Source organism: Carcharodon carcharias, chromosome 5 (genome assembly GCF_017639515.1).
Source record: "Carcharodon carcharias isolate sCarCar2 chromosome 5, sCarCar2.pri, whole genome shotgun sequence".
NCBI lineage: Eukaryota > Metazoa > Chordata > Chondrichthyes > Lamniformes > Lamnidae > Carcharodon > Carcharodon carcharias.
In genome coordinates, this window is record NC_054471.1 from 75,117,811 (window position 1) to 75,135,317 (window position 17,507).

General features: G+C 41.6%; 1 protein-coding gene across 4 annotated transcripts in view; it reads right to left on the reverse strand.

Annotated features, from left to right (window-relative positions):
• dst (dystonin) overlaps positions 1 to 17,507 on the reverse strand; it is a 576,136-nt gene that overhangs the window by 293,571 nt on the left and 265,058 nt on the right. For all 4 annotated transcript variants that reach the window (XM_041188904.1, XM_041188906.1, XM_041188907.1 and 1 more), the window contains 11 exons: positions 16,600 to 16,677; positions 16,326 to 16,487; positions 15,599 to 15,703; positions 15,344 to 15,439; positions 15,118 to 15,243; positions 13,327 to 13,479; positions 10,273 to 10,427; positions 6,316 to 6,442; positions 3,470 to 3,653; positions 2,180 to 2,337; positions 58 to 233 (listed from right to left, as the gene is read on the reverse strand). In XM_041188904.1, coding sequence (XP_041044838.1) covers positions 58 to 233; positions 2,180 to 2,337; positions 3,470 to 3,653; positions 6,316 to 6,442; positions 10,273 to 10,427; positions 13,327 to 13,479; positions 15,118 to 15,243; positions 15,344 to 15,439; positions 15,599 to 15,703; positions 16,326 to 16,487; positions 16,600 to 16,677 — 1,520 coding nt within the window. The remainder of the gene's footprint in view (positions 1 to 57; positions 234 to 2,179; positions 2,338 to 3,469; positions 3,654 to 6,315; positions 6,443 to 10,272; positions 10,428 to 13,326; positions 13,480 to 15,117; positions 15,244 to 15,343; positions 15,440 to 15,598; positions 15,704 to 16,325; positions 16,488 to 16,599; positions 16,678 to 17,507) is intronic.

A 17,507-nucleotide genomic window follows, 5' to 3' on the forward strand; every position in this document is an offset into this window, starting at 1 on the left:
TATCTATTGCATTTTTATTCACTGAGAAAGATCCATTTATAAAGACTGATTCCTTACTTATCCAAATAAATGGAGGATAACGAATATACTTGATTGAGATTCTGAAGCACCACATTCAGCTCTGTGCGTAGGGTTGGGGCTGAAGATGAAGAGGCTTGTCCAAAGAATTTGTCACACTTTGCAGTCACTTTCTCCAGATCCACAATAAGCACCTCCAGTTCGCTCTTCAATTTCTGGTGAGAGAAATTTGCTGGAGCATTCAGCATGATACGGTGATGTAGTGGTTATATTGTTAGATTAATAATCCAGAGAATACGAGTTCAATATGAACATATGGAAAAGGAGCAGATGTAGGCCATTCAGCCCCTCAAGCCTGCTCTGTCATTCATTAAGATCATGACTATCTATTTGTGTTTCGAATTCCACATTCCCATCAACCTCCAATAACTTTTGATTTCCTTGTCTAATAAGAATCTATCTAGCTCTGCTTTAAAAATATTCAGTGACCCCGCCTCCACTGCCTTTGGGGGCAGAGTGTTCCAAAGTCACACAACCGTCAGAGAAAAAATTTCTCCACACTTCTGTCCTAAAAGGGCAACACCTAATGTTAAAACAGTGCCCCCTAGTTCTGGACTCACCCACAAGAGGAAACACCCCTTCCACACCCACCTTGTTAATACCGTTCAGGATTTTATATACCTCAATTGAGTCACCCCTCACTCTGCTAAACTCCAGTGGAAAAAAGCCTAGTCTGTCTAACCTTTCGTCATACGACAACCCACTTATTCCAGGTATCAATCTAGTAAACCTCCTCTGAATTGCCTCTAATGCACTTCCATCCTTCCTTAATTAAGGAGACCAAAACTGCACACAATATTTGAGGTGTGGTCTCACCAATGCCCTATATAATGGAAGCATAGCATCCTTACTTTTGTGTTCAATTCCTCTCGTAATAAAGGATAGCATTCCATTAGCCTTCTTAATTACTTGCTGTATCTGCATACTAACATTTTGTGACTCATGCGCTAGATCCCTCTGCAACTTAGAATTCTGGAACAGATCTCCGGTTAAGTAATGCTCTCTTTTTTATCTTCCTGCCAAAGTGAACCACTTCACATTTTCCCACATTATACTCCATCTGTCAAATCTTTGCCCACTCACTCAACCTATCTATATCCTTCTGCAAACTCCTTATGTCCTCCTTAAAATGTACTTTCCTACCTATCTTTGTGTCAAATACAAATTTAGCTACCATGCCTTCACTCCCCGCATTGAAATCACTAATATAACTTGTAAAAAGTTGGTGTCCCAGCACCGACCCCTGCAGGACTCCACTCATCGCATCCTGCCAATCAGAAAAAGACCCATTTATGCATGCACTTTGTTTCCTGTTAGTTAGCCAATCTTCTATCCATGCTAATATGTTACCCCCTACACTATGAGCTTATATTTTCCATAATAACCTTTGATAAGGCACCTTATCAAATACCTTCTGAAAATCCAAGTATAGCATGTCTACAGGCTCCCTTTTATCCACAGCTCATGTTGTGCCTTCAAAGAACTCCAATAAATTGGTTAAACATAATTTCCCTTTCAGAAAACCATGTTGACTCTTCCCGATGATCTTGAGTTTCCCCAATTGCCCAGCTATAACTTCTAACACCACTAAAGGTGTCAAGCTAACTGGCCAATAGTTTCCTGTTTTCTGCCTCCCTTCCTTCTTGAATAAAGGGGTTCAAATCCCACTGTGGTAGTCTGAGAATTTGAATTCAGCTTAATGAAAAAAAAATGTCTAAGTAAAAGGCTAGTGTCACTAAAAATTGATCATATTGATTATCATAAAAACCCAACTGCTTCCCTTATGTCCTTATCCAGCCTGGGCAAGTATGTGACTCCAGTTCCACACCAATGCGGTTGAGGTTTAACCTCCTTCAGGTGTGGTCTAGTCATCTCTCCGGTTATATCAACTATGAAATTGGCTACAAAGCTGGCCTTACCACCAACAACCACATCCCAAGATTGAACTTCTTTCAAAAAACATTCTACTATGCTCCAATGGAAAGTTAGAATAGAATTACTTTGAACAGTAATTCTAATGTTTATTGAGGTATTAAAAAAATGTTTTGCAGTGATGGAATTTAAAATACAGGGGATGGGGGTGGGGTTTTCTAAAACTGACCTCTTGCTCGGAGATTCTTTGCACGCTCTCCTGTAGATCATCCCGTTCCAGCGGTGTGCGGATTTGACGAATCAGTCGCTTCTCACAGTTCTCCACACGAAGTCGAATGTTCCGTACCTCTGAGATGAACCGATTGCAAGCAGATTCCTCTTGCTCCTCTGGTTTAATGGGAAGAGATCAAAAGGTTTGAATGTACAATCTCTTGCTAAAAAGGGGAAAGGTCATCAGGCCTCCAAACTCATTCATTTCTGACGAAAGGCACGAAATGGTAGCTATATGGTAATGTCACTGGACTAGTAATCCAGAGGCTCAAGCTAACGGTTTGGGGTCATGGGTTCAAATCCCACCACAGCAGCTGTTGGAATATAAATTCAATGAATAAATCTGGAATATAAAGTTAGTCTCAGTAATGGCAACTATGAGAGCCATCACTTATTGTCATAAAAACTCATCCGGTTCACTAATGTCCTTCAGGGAAGGAAATTGGTCATCCTTACCTGGTCTGGCCTACATGTAACTCCAAATCCACAGCAATGTAATTGACTTTTAACTGATCTCTGAAATGGCCTAGCAGGCCATGCAAGGGCAATTAGGAATGGTCAGCAAATGTTGGCCTTGCCAACGAAGAAAGAATAAAGAAATAAAACAAAGCATTTTTACCCTTAGCCCCCAACCTTTCATGCTCCAGAAACGTATTCAAGTTCTGCTCAATCCTGTTTACACCATTCATTTCAATCACCTTTCCTAAAAGTTATTGTTACTATTTATTCTTCCTTCAGTGAAAACATACCGTGCGAGTTTCAAAACATGTACACCCTCAAGGTATTCAAACTTTTTGCAACCGTGAGCAATTTGCTTGGGCAAATTCAACTTAAAAACCAATTTCCAAATATAATTTGCATCCAGAATGTGTTGCCGTCTGTTGTGGATGCTGATTCTGCTCATCTTCAATAGGGAGCTGAATGGGGCAGTGATAGCATCATATAGAAGACAAGTGTCTTTAACAATAACATCTGGTCCACTCGATTCCAGGAGAAGAATTTGTTGAATGTCTTAGGGCAGGTGTGGGAAAAAGCACAGTTTCACGATTACCTGGATTTTCCAATATTCTCAAGTTGTGAGGAGTGGGAACAGTCATTTGAAAATCAGAATGACTGCACCTCAAGTGCAGTTTCCAACAGGTGAGAATCTCTTCACCTCCTGCCTTTTTAGGCTCTAGCCTTCTATAACCCATTTGAGTGAAACATACACACTTTGACATTTTTTACTGGCACCACCTTGTTCTGTTACCTCTTTCAGCTGATTTGAGCAGATCTTCATAATACTGCTTACAGAACTTGACTTCTCTCTCGAGCTGGTTGCCATCATTGGCCAAGAAGACCTCAGACTCCTGACTAACTTCCAAGAAGTCCTTGAGGTGCTCCTGAAGACTGCTTAGCACCTGCTGGTGTTCCCCAGGTAGCATGGTCTTTATCTGTGTAAAGAAAGCATAGTGTGAAGACCATGAAGCTTAAAATGTCCAGAGCTTATCTAACCACTTCAGATACAGAAAACCAGGCAATCATAGTTACAACACAGAAACAGGCCATTCAACTCAACTGGTCCATGCCAGTGTTTATGCTCCACATGACGGAGACGATAGTGTAGTGGTAATGTCGCTGGGCTAGCAATCCAGAGGACCAGGCTAATTCCCTGGGGACAGGAGTTGAAATCCCACCATGGCAGCTGTGGAATTTAAATTCAATTCAGAAAATCTGGAATTGAAAGCTAACATCAGTGGTTGTGACCATGAAACTATTGTCGATTGTTGTTAAAAATCTATCTGGTTCACTAACGCCCTTTAAGGAAGGAAACCATCATCCTACATGTGAATCCAGATCCACAGTAATGTAGCTGACTTTTAACTGCCCTCTGAAATGACACTCAGTTCAAAGGCAATTAGGGATGGGCAACAAATCCTGACCTTGCTAGCGATACCCACATCCCATGAAAAAATAAGGAAAAATAAATGAGCCTCCTCCCACCCCTCTTCATTTATTCTATCAACAAACCTTATTGATTTCTCCATTCAATAAGTTAAATCTCAAATGGAGAATCGTAAGGCTCTATCATTTCTACTTAAAATGCATTCCTGAAATTTCAGAATAATTCACAGATAGGATCAGCTTCCTTGCACCTGTGAATCAAGGGATTAATTGTGTTCCTGAGAGTCTTGAATTAAGTGTGAACATGAGTGCTCATTAACTTGACAAATAATTTTCATCCGACAGCTAGATAGGACCAGGCTACGCATATCAAGGTGAGACAACAACTTCCAATTATACCATCCAAGGCGTTTCATAGGAAAATTGTCAAAATTTATCACAGGGTCCTAGAAGACACAAGGCCAAGTCACCAAAAGCTTGATCAAAGCGATGGGTTTCAATGAGAATCTTAAAGGTGGAGGGCCAGAGATTAGGGAATTCCAGACCTTTGGACTTGGGCAGCTGAAGGAATGACCACCAATGCAGGGGCGATGGAAATCCGAGATGCAAAAGAGGCCAGAGATCTCGGAAAGTTGAAGGGCTGGAGGAGATTACAAAGATTGGTTCAAACAAGGCAATGAGGAGATTTGAAAGCAAGGATGAGAATTTTAAAATTGAGTTGCTGGGCCGGTAGCCAATCTAGGTCAGTGAGCACAGAGGTGATGGGTGCAGGGACTTTGTGTGAGTTAGGGTACGGGCAACAGAGTTTTGGATAAGTTGAGCATTTGATGGGTACAAGATAGGAAGCCAGCCAGGACAACATTGGATTAGACAAGTCTGGGAGGAAATGGAAGCATGGATGAGGGTTTCCGAGGCAGGTGAGGGGTGGAGTTGGGGGGTGTGGGTGATGTTACAGATATGGAAATAGGCGGTCTTAATGATGTAGAGGATATGTGGTTGGATGCTCAGCTCAGGGTCAAATAAAATGCTAGTGTTGCCAAAAGTCTGGTTCAGCCTAAGAGAATTCCCAGGTAGAGGGAAGGATTCATTGGCAAGGGAGCAGAATTTGTGGTTGGGGCAAAGGCATTAGCCTTCCTAACAGTATTCAACTGGGAGTTAATTTAAGCTCATCCAGTACTGAATGTCAATCAAATACACTGACAACTTCAAGGAATCGAGAGAAGTGGAGGTACTGGGTACTGTCAATGTACATGTTGAACCTGATGATGTGTTTTGGATGATGTCACTTGAGAGACAGCATACAAATAACAAATAGGAGACCAAGGATCATTACCATTGGTAATGGTACAAATGAAGAATAAAATTAGAAGTTACAAATACAGCAGGTTAGTCCACACCTGGGAAGAGAAAAAAAAGGCAGGTACAGACTCGTCAGAATTGAAAATGAAGCACATTTCTTCGTAAGGTTAGGATAAAGGAATGGAAAGAAATGAATAGTCCAGGCACAGAGAGGATGTTAACAGGTTGAGTGAACCACAAGCTGTTCAACAGAAAAGCAAGAAACTGTTAATGACACAGCAGATCCTCTCAGTGAGACATTGAAAAGAGTGATACAATGAAAGAGATAAAAAAAAAAGACACAGGGGCAAAGTTCATCCTTCTCCCCACCATGACAGAGCTGCATTGTGACAGTCTACATCCAAACACTGGAAACTGCCTTGCCCTCTCCCAGATATGGACAGTCCACTCCGCAAGCTACCACCTGTTTGTGAAGGAAACAGGGATTAGTGAGAAACGCTCCATGGTAGAAGTGCTGGATCGGAAGATTCTTCCTGAAGATTGTGTTGAACCTGGTTTGGAAAAGGATGAAGAATTTGCAGCGGGGATGGGAGGAGAAGTGTAAAATAACGAAAATCACAGGCAGATTTTTGTTTGGTTTCTACCCAAATTGAGGTAACGACAATCAAAAATGTCAGAGCTGAGATTGGGAGATTTTTGTTAGCTAAGAATGTTAAGGATTATAGAACCAAGTAGGAGAAATAAATTTAAGGTACAGATCAGTCATGATCTAAATCATGGAATGACCTCGAGGGCTGAATGACCTACTTCTGTTCCAATGTTCCTAACTTGTAATGAAGCATTCCAATCACAATCAACCTAAGAGCAAATTGGATTCATGTCATATTTTATGCACACAAGAGAAATACTTACTGAGGAAACATTCCAAGCGCGAATAGTTGAAATTTCACTCATTAGATAATGCCAGGATACAACACTCTTCATGTTTATGTGTGACTGGTGCCAGAGTGCAAGAACATTCTGATAGAGCTGCTCAATTCTGGGAAGAGAAAACAGTGGACATTTCATGAATTTTTCTACTTTAAAACAAGGAGCACTGAACTCATTGAGGTAGAACATTCCGGCTCTGGGGAAATGGACCACTTCCACTGCCACCTCACAGTCACAGCATCAAAGCATTACTGGATCATGTCAAGTATAACTCTGCTTTATGGAGCATCAATGCTCCTCAGTTGTAACTGTGAGATTCACAGGTTCAGGTAGGCACTGCCCCATTGTACCACCTTCCACTTCAGTGTAATGATCAAAGAACACACCATTATCAGAGCTACCATCTGTATATGGAACATTGTACTCATGGTCCCATGGTCTCTTCTATTCTATAACACACTGGCTGTTGTCCTTCCCTCTCTAACGTCACAGACTAATTGCTTCCTCATGCCAATATTACACATCAAGTATTGTTGTGTGCAAAAGGACTGCCACCTTCAGCTATCTACTGCCATGACTGTGCACCAGTGCTATTTGCAGCACTTTGATCAGCATGTCAAAGATGCAATCAAGTGTTATATAAACGCACATATATGTTATATAAATTCTCTCTTTAACAGGCAGTTTTGTCCTGTTAACATACATTATGTGATGGGCAGAAACTGGCAAAACTATCCCCTGTGACATTCTTACAGCCAGTGAAGATCAATGACATTCATCCCAAAATAATCTAGGACCCAAAATGGAGAGAATATGCACTACTTCATTGTCCCACCCAGCCCCTGACAGGTGCACTACCTCACTGTCCCACCCAGCCCCTGACAGGTGCACTGCCTCGCTATACCAGCAAGCATTTGAAAGGTGATATGTCACGCTCTACCACCCACCCCCTTACAATTGCCAAGTATCAAATTAACAAGGCAACACAAAAAGGGGGTTGTTAACCAACCAGTTAAATGGTTTGACAAAAGTGGAATCATATTTGAAAGTTTTTTGTGGATGCAACTAGTAAGTTGGATAAAGGGGAACCAGCAGATGTGTGGTATACTTATATTTCCTAAAGGCATTAAATATGGTGCTCCACAAGATAAGGGCTCGTGGAGTTGGGGTGATATTTTAAACACGGACAAAGATTGGTTAATGGACAGGAAGCAGAGAGCAGGGAAAAATGGAGCATTTTCAAGCTGGCAGGATTGACTAGTGGAGTGCCTCAAGAATCAGTGCTGGGGCCTCAGCTATTTATAATCTATATTAATGACTTAGACCAAGACACAGAGTAACGTATTGAAGTTTGCTGATAGTACAAATCTAGGTGGCTATGCAAGCTGTAAGGAGAACACAGACAGGCAGCCAAGGCATATAGACAGGATAAGTGAGTGGGCAACAAGTTGGCTCATGTAGTATAAAGTGGGAGAGTACGAGGTTATTCACTTTGGTCATGAGAATAGAAAAGGAGAATATTTTTTAAAAGCGTAGACCTTGTAAGCGTTGATGCTCATAGGGACTTGGGTGTACTTGTGCAAGGAACACAAAAAGTTAGCATGGGGTACCGTAAACAATTAGGAAGGCGTATGGTATGTTGGCCTTATCGCCAGGGGTTTGGAGTACAAGAATAAGGAAGGTTTGCTCTACTATATGGGGCTTTAGTGAGACCACACTCAAAACAGTGTGAAGTTTTGGTCCCCATATTTAAGAAAGGATACATTTGTATTGGAGGGAGCACCGTGAAGGTTCATTTGATTGGCCCCTAGGATGAAAGAGTTGTCGTATGGTGAGAGGCTGAGTACATTGTGCCAATATTCTCTGGAGTTTAGAAGAATGAGAGGTGATCGCAGTGAAATATACAAGATTATGAGGCGGCTTGACAGAGGAATCTAGAACAAGGGGGCGCAGTCTCAGGATAAGGGGCTGATCATTTAGGACTATAAGGAGAAATTTCTTCACTTAAAGGTTTGTGAATCTTTGGAATTCTCTACCCCAGACTTGTGGATGCTCGATCATTGATGATACTTAAGACTGAGATAGAGACAAATTTTTGGTCTCTCAATGAATCAAGGGATATGGGGAGCAGGCAGGAAAGTGGATTTGAGGCCCAAGATCAGTCATGATGAAACTGAATGATGGAGCAGGCTCGATGGCCTGTGTGGTCTACTCCGGCTCCTACTTCTTGTGTTCTGAAATGGTGAGTGGGATTTCATTGGCGAGTTTGCACAGTCTTCAGTCAGACCACAAGGTGGCCTACTTCCCCATGCAAAAACGGATCTTTGGGTTTTTATAGTAGAACTCGTGCTTCTATAGCATCTTTCACATCCGCAGGATGATCCCCAAGTACTTCACAGCTAACGAAACATTTTTGAAGTGTGGTCACTGTTGTCATGTAGGAAATGCAGCAGCTAATGCGCACGGAAACAGCAAGGGGGTTAATGACCCGATAATCAGTTTTACTGATGTTGGGGGAGGGATTAATATTGCTAAAGACACAGGGGAGAACTCCCTGTCCTGCTTTAAAGTAGTGCAGTGGGATCTCAGGCATTCAATTGAGAAGGCAGACAAGGCTCTACATCTCATCCGAATGAGCCAAAAGATGGGAGGACTACTAAAAGCAGATCCCCACAGTACACCCAAAATCAAATCTTCAGCTGGTCAGGCTGGAGAATGAACAAACAGCAGACAAAATATTGCTTTATTTCTGTATTTTTATGGGTTATAAATGTAATGCATGTATTTTTAGTACTTTGGTGCAGCAAAACACAAATGAAATAGGATAATGCTCATCATAACCTAGTCTTATTAGCTAGTTCCATCAAACTATTGGAGAAAAAATTGGCCAGAGCATAATTTGACTGTTAAATTTGAAAACGTAATCAATAAAAACTGCATAATGGAAGGACTGTGAGACAACACAAGACTAGTTGCAACTGGGAAAAATAAGAGGAGCTAGGGCTACTTTGAGGCTGAGGCTATTTAAATAAAGTCAGAAAGCTGTCAATTACGTACAGATTTGATAGTTGACCATTTAGGGGAGAAAGGAGTGGGGTTTGCAATTGCAGCGGCTCATTCTTGTAGACCTTTCTTGCTCTTTCTGGCTCCATGAACATGATTTAAGATGCACTTCCTAGGGGTGTCTTGCTAATATCTCACTAAGAGGATAGTGCATGGGCTGCAGCTCCAACTGGCTCTTGCCTAAAATAGCAATCAGCATCCAATGTTCCAGGGCCCAACCACCTGAAACAAGTAAGTGGCTCAGCCATCTAGATATAGGCCCTTCAAACTGGCAGCAAGGAGTGTGTTAGCATTAACAAAGCAATTATGATTAACGACCCCATTTTGACGCTGGAAACCATCCTTCTAATGCCCTTTTCAGTTGTTGATATTAGTCACTCTGAGTCTCCCCTTCTCCTACATGTTTATACAATCCAAACTCAGCACCACCTAATCATTCTTCATCTATCCACTGTGCTTCTTCACCTTGCTGCTGTCCTTCTGTAAAGCGACTTGGTTTTTTTAAATCTTGGTTGCTCACTTCAGGGAATTAAAAAATATCACCATCAGCTGATGAATGGGAAGTAGGATAGGACTTATGGGAGAATTTACAGCAAACAGCGAACAAATTCTATTTAAAGTCTATTTAAAAAGCCTACCTACAAACTGCAAACAGAACTCTTGACCAAAACTGTAGCAATGTCCCCTGATAAATGCATGGATTGGAAGATGGTTATACTCCCGGTCCCTTACAGCAGTGCAATCTCCAGGTGTGATTGATTTTCCAATCATCTACCTTTTGACTGGAAATTGCACTGTCATTATATGCAGCCATATAAAAGAAGGTCACAAACACACAGACACACAGGCACACACACAGACACGCCTCCTTACTACCTGCTTGCCATCTCGATGGCTTCCTTGTTTGGAGGAGGAACTGAAAAGCAAACCGAAGGAACCATGGCCTCATTTCCCGTGGGACTGATGACCTTCCACTTGGCTCGATGTGAGCTGTTCTCCAACACACATTCATCATCCTTGTAGATCGTTATCTGTTAAAGAATACAATTAGTGTGGAAAGAACACAATTAGTTTGGAAATCAAAGAAACTTTACCACACGGAAAGAGGCCACATGGCCTATCGTGCCTGCACCAGCCAAAAAACAAGCCACCCAGCCGAATCCCACTTTCCAGCATTTGGTCTGCAGCCCTGCAGGCTACGGCATTTCAGGTGCACATCCAGACACCTTTTAAGTGACTTGCAGGTTTCTGCCTCTATTACCCCTTCAGGCAGAGAGTTCCAAACACCTTCAACCACCTGGGTGAACAAAAGCTTTCCTCATCTCCCCTCTAATCCTTCTACCAATCACTTTAAATATGTGCCTCTTAGTCACTGACCTCTCTGCTAAAGTAAATAGGCCACTCTAGCTAGGCCCCTCACATTTTATACATCTTTTGGAAATTCTCCAAACTCTCAGTTCACTCACACAGTTGGGAGAAATTATGAATATTGACAAAATCAAGAACTTTTGTTATATGTAGCAGATTCCATGTAGTAAAATCATCCCAAGCTGTACAAGAATGTTATCAAATAAAATTTGACACTGAGCCACATAGGGCGATATTGGGACAGGTGACCAAAGTGTGGTTAAAAATGTAGGCTTTAAGGAGTGTTTTAAAGGAGGAAAGAGAGGTAATGAGGCAGACAGGTGTAGGGAGGGAATTCCAGACCTTAAGGTCTGGGTGGCTGAAGGCACAGTCACCAATGGTGAAGCAATTAAAATTAGGGATGCCCAAAAGGCTAGAATTGGAAGAATGCAGATAATCATCAAACTTGTACAAAAGAAAATAGAAAGAACAAATGTTTTTTTCTTAATGCTTGTGATTTTTCACCTGGGTTGCTAGTTGGAGATTTGGCACCTTGCCACAAAAAAATTCTGTTGACATCAGAGAAAATCAATCAAAAATGATACTCTTCCAAAGAAAGTCAAAGGGTGATAGAAACAGATTCAATAATAACTTTCAAAAGGGGTTTGAATTTATAATCGAAAGGGAAAAAATTACAAGGCTATAGGGAGACAGCAGAGGAGCAGGACTAATAGGGTCGCTCTTTAAAAGAGCCAGCACAGGTATGATGGGCTGAATGGACTCTTCCTGTGCTGTGAGATCCAACAAAAAAAAATACAGGTGCAATATACTTTCCCCCCATTATTTCAAGCTGTATGAGGATAGGCTTGGACTCAGGTGGTTTAAATTATCAGTCTATTGTTCTCCATTACACTATCGCTCCTGTCAGCACTCAATCTCAGTAGCACTGCTGGATGAATAGAATTCATGAGATGTCCGCATCAACTTCCCTTCAGAAGAGGGGCAACAGATCAGGATTTGTCTTGAAAGTCCTCATCATACAGAGTAAAAGTTAAGCCGTTACTAGTCTTGAGACCCAATGGTAACAACAAGTCAGTTCTAAAATCCTTAATTATCCTGGCAATGGACGCAGTACAATTACATCAAAATCACAGCACAGAAACAGGCCATTCAGCTCGAATGATCCACCTCATACAAGGATGCTCCCATCTAACTTCATCTCACACTATCAACATAACCTTCTATTCCTTTCTGCTTCATGGACTTTCCCAGCTGCCGCTTAAATGCATCTTTGTTATACACCCCAATTCCTCCTGTGGTAGCGAGTTCCATATTCTCTCCACTCTCTGGGTGAAGGGGTTTCTCCTGAATTCCCTTTTGGATTTATTCATGGTTATCTTATATTTATGGCCTTTTATCTTGGCCTTCCCCACAGTGGAAGCATCTTCTTTACATTGATCCTCTTGAATCCGAGTATAACATTAAAGATCTCGATCACGTCACCCCTCAACCTTTGTTGAGAAAAGAGTCCTAGCCTATTGAGCTTTTCCAGATAGTTATAACCTATACAACACATTGGGCAGCATTTTATGTCCTACGGGCGGGCGCACGCTCGCTCGACTCGATCAGGCATAAAATAATGCCTGGTTTGTGCTTTGTGCATTTAAAGGTGAGTAAATGTTGAGATTCTCTATAAATTCACTGTAATCATTTTTTGTTTATTCATGGCGTAATTCAGTCAATAAGTCCTAAAAGTCTCAACGGAAAGTTTTAAATTCTCAATTTATGACAAATTCATGGACACAACTTGTATTTCCTTAGTGCTCATTACATACAAAAAATAAGCCCCAGAGCATTTTCAGGACACTGGGTACAGATTGAAGGCAAGTGTGGAGAAAAGAAGAAAGATATTCAAAGGTAAAAGTCTAGTCAAAGAGGGGGGGTCTTCTGGAGGTTCTAGAGAGGTGACAAAGCAGAGATTCTGAGGGAGTGAATTCAATCAATAGGTTTTGCCAGATCACTTCAGATGGCATAGACCAGTCAACCATTTAGTATGGGGTTATGTTCATGTGTAGGGAGACTGGGTGTGGGAGGAGGGGCTGGACTCTCTAGTGGGTTTTAGGACAATCTGGGTGCTTCAGTGTTCATAGAATTACCAGATTTATGGAACTCAGTTTCATGCCTTGACATGGTGGGATTGTCAATTCAACACCACAAGCCCTACACTAACCTACCTATTCATAAATCAGTCATGTTTATAATTACATAGAATATATAGCACAGAAACACCCCAACTTGTCCACACTGGTGTTTATGCTCCACATGAGCCTCCGCCCACCTTTTTTCATCTCACCCTTTCAGCATATCCTTCAATTCCTTTTTCTCTCACATGTTTATTCAGCTTTTCCTTAAATGTAATCATGTTGTTCACCTCAACTAATCATTGTGGTGGTGAGCTCCATGTTCTCACCACTCTGAGTAAAAAGGTTTCTCCTGCATTCTCTAATGGGTTTCTTGGTGAGTATTTTATATTTATGGCCCCCAGTTTTAATAAAACATCTCCTCCAATACTTGATGTCCAACCTCAATTTGTTTGTAGTCACAGATGGCTTTGATGGGGATAGAGATCCTTGTGGGGTTTTCAGGGTTCCTGGGTTTGAGTTGCACAATGTTCTTCGCCCGGCTCATGAGGCCAGCTATGTTACTCCTATACTGAAGAAGTTGTTCTTTTTCATCCTGAAATGCATTAAAGAATAGAAATGTTCTTCAAACAAATTGGACAAGCACAGACACCTTTAGAAAAAATAACCCAACCCTAATGGACACCTCGTACATTTGCCTGCAACAGCTTGTATAGCCTATACTTTACAGCACCAACAGCAATCGAGCGCTTTGTCTAGATTCCATTGTACAGTAACAAGGGCCAACAGCACTGCACAATTGAGCTGATAGATTGTCTATCACAAGCCTTGTGCCAAAATCTTTACCAGTGACAAGCTCATCGCATGGGACACATGCAACAACCTATGATATTAATAGTTTTCACCACAGCTTCCTCACCTATTGGATTGGTCCGCTTTCTCTCACCAGAGATCAAGGGAGTGCAAGGGACCATGGCAGAGGCAAGGCTGCACAGACTGCAGCTTTAACAAAGGGCTCTCACTAAGTGCTGAGAGCAGCTCCAATAAACCCGTAGAGGGGCCTCTTATTTTCCAGTGGTAGAAAGCAGAAGTGAACAACCCAAAGGCACCGGCACTGAAGCAAAAGGGTTAGTCCTGTGAGGTGTTCTCATCAAAAGCAGAGGGAATTTGCAGGGCTGCATTAGCGTATCACTTCAATTAACTCATCCAAAACAAAATATTTTCAACTCAAAGAATTAGGAATAAAAAGAAACTTTCACGCAATTTGTTTATTTGATCTAACATCTCAGAAACATGTCAATGGAGAAATCAAAGTACTTCAAAGGTAGCAACTGCATCTTAGAGTTCATTCACCACTCAATATACAATCTCACAGCTCAACCTATTACTTTCAAATAGTTCAAACAAATCATAGAGTATGATCCAACACATTCATGGTTATTTGCCAACATAAAACACTAGCCTCTCGCTCCAACACACAAGTATACAATTTCTGATGAAACTTACATTTGTTATAACCCTCTGCCTCTCATTAAGTTAGCAAAGAACTAGTTCAAGGTCATCAAATTGCTAAGCAGAGACTACCAGGGTTCATCTAGTTTGCCTTCTACCATCCTAGTAGCCACTTGACAAAGCGATAATGGAGTTGTTGACTAATCTCAGCAATCAATCTCTGTCAATGAGTCTACGACAGATTGAGACATGAGGTGAGGAAAACCCCTATTGGTGGAGAGCTTTGGGAACCAAAGGTCGAAAGTCACCTGTTCTGCCCAAGCATGGACCACATGTGTCAAATTACTCATACACTGTAACTAACTCACCTGAAAGAAATCTATCCATTTGCATTTGTATGAATCCATATTAATTGGTTCACCATCTCACTCAGCAGCCTATTCCATTGATTGGCCACTTGCTCACTGAAATACTATTAATGCAGACTGGTTTTGAATAGCCCCCTATCATGCGCAGGCCAAATCCTCTCGTTCTACTGTTCTGGACAAGGTGAAACAGCTTGTCATGGATTACATGATCTAAAGTCCCTTTAGAATCCTACAAACAGCTGGGACTACCTCATACTTGGAGATTTCTTGTTTATGCTGTTAACGTATTTATTGTGAAATGCCCTTCATTAAACAAATTTCTATTGAAAAACCTGCTGGAGGCAATCCTTTCCTGCTCCAATTCCCAAACTGAGCTTTGAAACCTGCCCCCCCTGTGTCAGTTTGAGTTTTACCATGGAATCCTGAACCAGGTCCTCTAGCCTCACGAGGCTGCTGGATTTGTCACAATTGTACTTCCTCTTTATTGTCTCCTGCAGGTTTTTCAAGTAATCCATAGATTCTTTGGCATCATTGTAAAACTAGAGGTGGAAAAAAAAAACAAGGGCAATTAGAGAGACTGCACATAGCATTCTACAAGGACTCTTCTATCAACTCAGATAGAACCAATCAGACAGATACCTCGAAATATGCTGTATTTTCTTTCAAATGTTTTTCAACGCAGTAGCAGAGCTGTAGAATCCAGCTCCACTGTGTTTGCATAGCAGCTTTGAAAGCCTGAGGAAATAAAAGACAAGAAATTCAGTCTCACCTCTGAAAGGGATTAATATGAGCACCATTATTAAGCTTCATACATAATGTCGCACCAGCAGTGGAATAAACAGCTGACCAAAGCCCCGCAAGAGGACAACACTGGAATAAGTTCACTGCACTTACCTCGACGGTGGGTCGAGCAGGATGACGATTTAGGAGGAGCTGGTCTGCCATCTCCTGGACCGATCTCATGACTACATCTTTTTCTTCAAGCTGTCGCATCAAATCCTATCACAAACGGTGAGGGCAAGAAAAAAAATAAGAATTCAGGAGTTGAAGCCCAGAGAAAAAAAAATTCCAAATCATCCACAGAACAGCAGACATTGGTTTACAGTTAACCAATTCTATTTTCAATTGTTGCATGGTATCAGCTCAGTGGATAGTGCTCTTGCAACAGAGTCAGAAAGTTGTGGGTTGAATTGCCACTCCAAAGGGAGTGCTGCACCGTCATTAAAATGAAACATTAAAATGAAGGCGCTGTCAGCCCCCTCAGGCGGTCATAAAAGGCCCCATGGCACTATTTTGAAAGAACTTCTCCCCAGTGTCCTAGCCTATATTTATCCCTCAACCAGTATCGCTTAAAAATCAAACGATGATTTGCTCATTATCACATTGCTGTTTCTGGGATCTTGCTCGGCATAAATTAGCTGCTGTATGTCCGACATTATAGCAGTGACCACGCTGCAAAAGAACTTCATTGGCAGTGAAGCATTCTGGGACATCCTGGGGTCATGCAAAGTTTCTCTTTTATTTTTATGTGAGGTTGGGAAATTTTTAAACGCTTCTTTTGGTAAGGTACCCTTCGAATAATTAACTGCAAGCCATTAGTTTCACCCCAACTGTTACATACAGCATGATATTCTTTCTTTCTCAACATGCTGGAGTTCCTGTCACTCCAGTCATAAGCCACCTCCTCCTCCTCCTTCTCATTCAGCCAGATAAGCTCATTGGTGGCTCTGGTCACAAAATTCTGCAGGTTGTCAAGGTGCGAGGCTCGATCCCTGGAAGTGGCCTTCAGATTTAGAAAGGAGGAGAAAAAAAATTCACAATCAAAACGAGTCATTCGGAATATACACGGTAACACCTGTACAGGCTTGAAGATGGAAGCAGCAACATGATCTCACCAAGAGCTTGATGTACTGACTCTCCAGTGTGTTTAGCTTCTCTGAATAACTCTCACATAGAGGTGGGGTCATCTGTCCCTATTAAAAGAAGAAAATCTTCACGTTATAGCTGCAAGAGGAAGGTAACAATTTAAAACAAAATTATATTTGATTTGATGATTGAAGAGTACATTTGATCAGGTCCTCAGCAAAAGGCCCAGCTTCATCCCCTTACCAAAATTTTCAGGATCACTACACAGACGGGTAAAAAAAAAATTGAAAAAAGCTAATAAAATGCTGGCCTTTATTTTAAGGTGGGGGGGCAGAATAGAAATTGTACAGTTGTGTCTCTGGTTAGACCTCATCAGAAGTGACTGTGTTCAGTTCTGGGCATCGCAACTCAGCAAGATTATATTGGCATTGAAGTGGGTGGAAAGCAGATTTACCAGAATGATACCCGGGATAAAATGTTTAAGTAATGACAGAGCATTGTACCGACTAAGTTTGTATTCCCTTGGATACAGAAAAATAAGGGATGATCTAATTGAGTTGTTTGAGGTGATTAAAGGAATGGTAAATTATATAGAAAGAAACGATTTCCTCTGGTGGAGAGTCCAGAACAAGGGGGCATAATCTTAAGTTAGAGTTAGTCAATCAGGGGTGATGCCAGGAAGCACCTCTTCACACAGAGGGGTGTCAAATTTCAAAACTGAGATTGATAGCTTTTTGTTAGGCAAGGATATCAAGGGTTATGGAAGCAATACAGTTAGATGAAGTTAAGATACAGATCTGCCATGACTTGTACAGGCTTGAACAAGCATGGAGGGTCCAGTGGTTTATTTCTTTTTCTACAGCAGAGGTTGGAGTCCTCCCTGCGGAGTCTCTGATGCCTCCTTCTGCTCGGCTCTAGGTACATAGGTGGCAGCCAA